We start from the raw sequence: 2,500 nt of genomic DNA, 5'->3' as shown, positions 1-2,500 counted from the left end.
GACTGCTGTTCAACGAGCTGACGTGAGTGTGACGGCTTACCTTTCCGAACCAGCCATGGCCTATCTCCTTCAGGTAGAGGAGGCTGTGACGGCCGAAGTCCGTCGACTTCTGCAGATGAACTGGAAGAGGGAGAGGGAGGGAGGTTAGTGTACTGGGAGCGGGGGGGGGGGGTGGAGGGTGTCCAGAGCGCTCAGGAGTGAAGCACTTCTCGCCCTTTAGCGATGAAACAGTTTGACGAATTCCAGTGAGTTCCCATGTCTTACATCATCATCATCATCATCATCATCAGAATCATCATCATCATCATATACGAGAAAATCTTTTTACCACCTTAAAATTGCAAAAAGAGGATGACCTGCCCATGATTCACAACCACAAAGGGTTCGGTGTCTGTCTGTCTGTCTGTCTGTCTGTCTGTCTGTCTGTCTCTGCCTGTCTGTGTGCCGGTGAATCAGACGCATTCGAACTTTGTGAAAATGACGCAGCCTGCTCTAAACACACACACAAACACACCCACGTACGTACGAAAGCACACACACCAACACACAGACACACGCATACACACACACGCACACACAAACCCACACATAGGTACAAACACGGCCAAAATAAAACACAAACATACACACGCACACAAAGCACACACACGCACACCTGCGTGTCTTACCTCTATTCTTCCTCAGCTTTGTTCCCTTCGTCTTTTTAGCTCGATTTCTTAGAGACGGGAGCAGCATGGTGCTGCCGGAGCTCACCCCCCGCTCTCTCTGTCTCTCTCTCGCTCACTGTCTCTCTCTGTCTCTCTCTCCGTCTGTGTCTGTCCCTCTCTCCGTCTCTCTCTCTGTCCCTCTCTCCGTCTGTCTGTTGGTCCCTCTCTCCGTCTGTCTGTTGGTCCCTCTCTCCGTCTGTCTGTCGGTCCCTCTCTCCGTCTCTCTCTCTGTCCCTCTCTCCGTCTGTCTGTCGGTCCCTCTCTCCGTCTCTCTCTCTGTCCCTCTCTCCGTCTCTCTCTCTGTCCCTCTCTCCGTCTGTCTGTTGGTCCCTCTCTCCGTCTGTCTCTCTGTCCCTCTCTCCGTCTGTCTCTCTCTCCCTCTCTCCGTCTCTCTCTCTCTCCCTCTCTGTCTCTCCCTCACACCCTCTCGGTGTGCGTTTCTCTCTGTTGTGTCTCTCCTTCTCCAACATGATGACAATGGCATTCTGGTAGTAGAAGACGGACAGACGGCGCTTTGTAACGCGACCACCCACAGACCCCCCCCAGACGCTGCGGACGCCGTGTCCCACGCCTCCGTCATAACGTTCCACGCCTCCGCCATGTTCTCCGAGTCCAGTGACTCGTCTGACCCCCCCCTGGCCCCTTCCCTCCACGGCAGAATAGCGGCCATTGTCCGGACGGCCCGATGTCCGGGGTGGAACCAGTCGGCACCAGTACGGACACACTGGGGCCGTTGTCCTCAGGGGGTCCGATCGGGTCAGAGTCGCCGTCACACGTCGCCTGCTCGGCCGCCATTTTGTCTTTCACCATGTGTGGGCATGCCTCGCCGATCGTCTGACTGTTGCCGGCGGTCACGGTGTAGTTTTCGTAGCATTCCTTTCGTCTCCGCGTCAATTCAGAAGCCCAAACTGCAACAACAACAACAACAACAGCCGAGACGCACTGCACTCACTCATCCATCAGCCAATGGGATAACTGGATTTGTACTGGACGGCGGCCTTCTGCCAGAGTGCGTCTGCTAAATGGACGCCGGGCAGGAAGTCTCCTGCCTGCAGCTGAGTCCATCACGGCTCCCGGCCCTAAATTGGATTCCCACTAGCTCCCTCCCGCCGTCCCGTCCGGCTCCTCCCACTCGCTGCCCGGGCCGGTCGGGGTGGCGCCACCGCGGGCCTTCGACCCCGGACCGCCCCTCCCCCGCCCACAAAGGGTTCGGTTTCTGTCTCTCTGACCGTCTGTCTGTCTGTCTGTCTGTCTGTCTGTCTGACCATCTTGTATGTCTGTCTTCCTTCCTGTCTATCTGTCTGTCTGTCTGTCTGTCTGTCTGTCTGTCTGTCTGTCTGTCTTTCTCCCTGTCTGTCTGTCTGTCTGTCTGTCCCTCTGCCTGTCTGTCTGCCAGTGAATCAGATGCATTGGACCTGTGTCAAAATGATGCAGCCTGCAGAGACCCCTGCTCTGAACACATACACACACACACACACACACACACACACTCACACAGGCACAAGAATACACACACACACACACACGCACAAATGGCGTCGCCGCTGGCCGGCCTTCGACCTCGGACCCTCCTCGGGTTCAGCTGCTGTTTGACGTCGCTCTGTTTCTTTTTCACCGGATAAGTGTGTGCTGTAATGTGATTGGTTCTTTGGAACATGGTTTCAGCAGAGAGGTGAGATGCTTTGGTTTGTTGTGTGTGTGTGTGTGTGTGTGTGTGTGTGTGTATGTGTGTGTGTTTGTGCGTGTATTCTGTCATGCATGTGTATGCGTGTGCATTTGTGTGTGTATATGTG

The 2,500-nt window shown here is 55.2% G+C and overlaps 1 protein-coding gene across 1 annotated transcript in view; it reads right to left on the bottom strand.

Moving 5' to 3' along the window:
- aatkb (apoptosis-associated tyrosine kinase b) overlaps nt 1-2,500 on the bottom strand; it is a gene marked incomplete at its 5' end in the record, with an annotated part of 53,491 nt that overhangs the window by 13,570 nt on the left and 37,421 nt on the right. The window contains one exon of the mRNA XM_079756771.1: nt 41-120. Coding sequence (XP_079612897.1) covers nt 41-120 — 80 coding nt within the window. The remainder of the gene's footprint in view (nt 1-40; nt 121-2,500) is intronic.

This window comes from Pollachius pollachius (genome assembly GCF_949987615.1).
Source record: "Pollachius pollachius genome assembly, chromosome: 19".
Lineage (NCBI taxonomy): Eukaryota > Metazoa > Chordata > Actinopteri > Gadiformes > Gadidae > Pollachius > Pollachius pollachius.
Note: the sequence above shows the minus strand (reverse complement) of the source record. Positions and strands in the feature narration are given on the sequence as shown.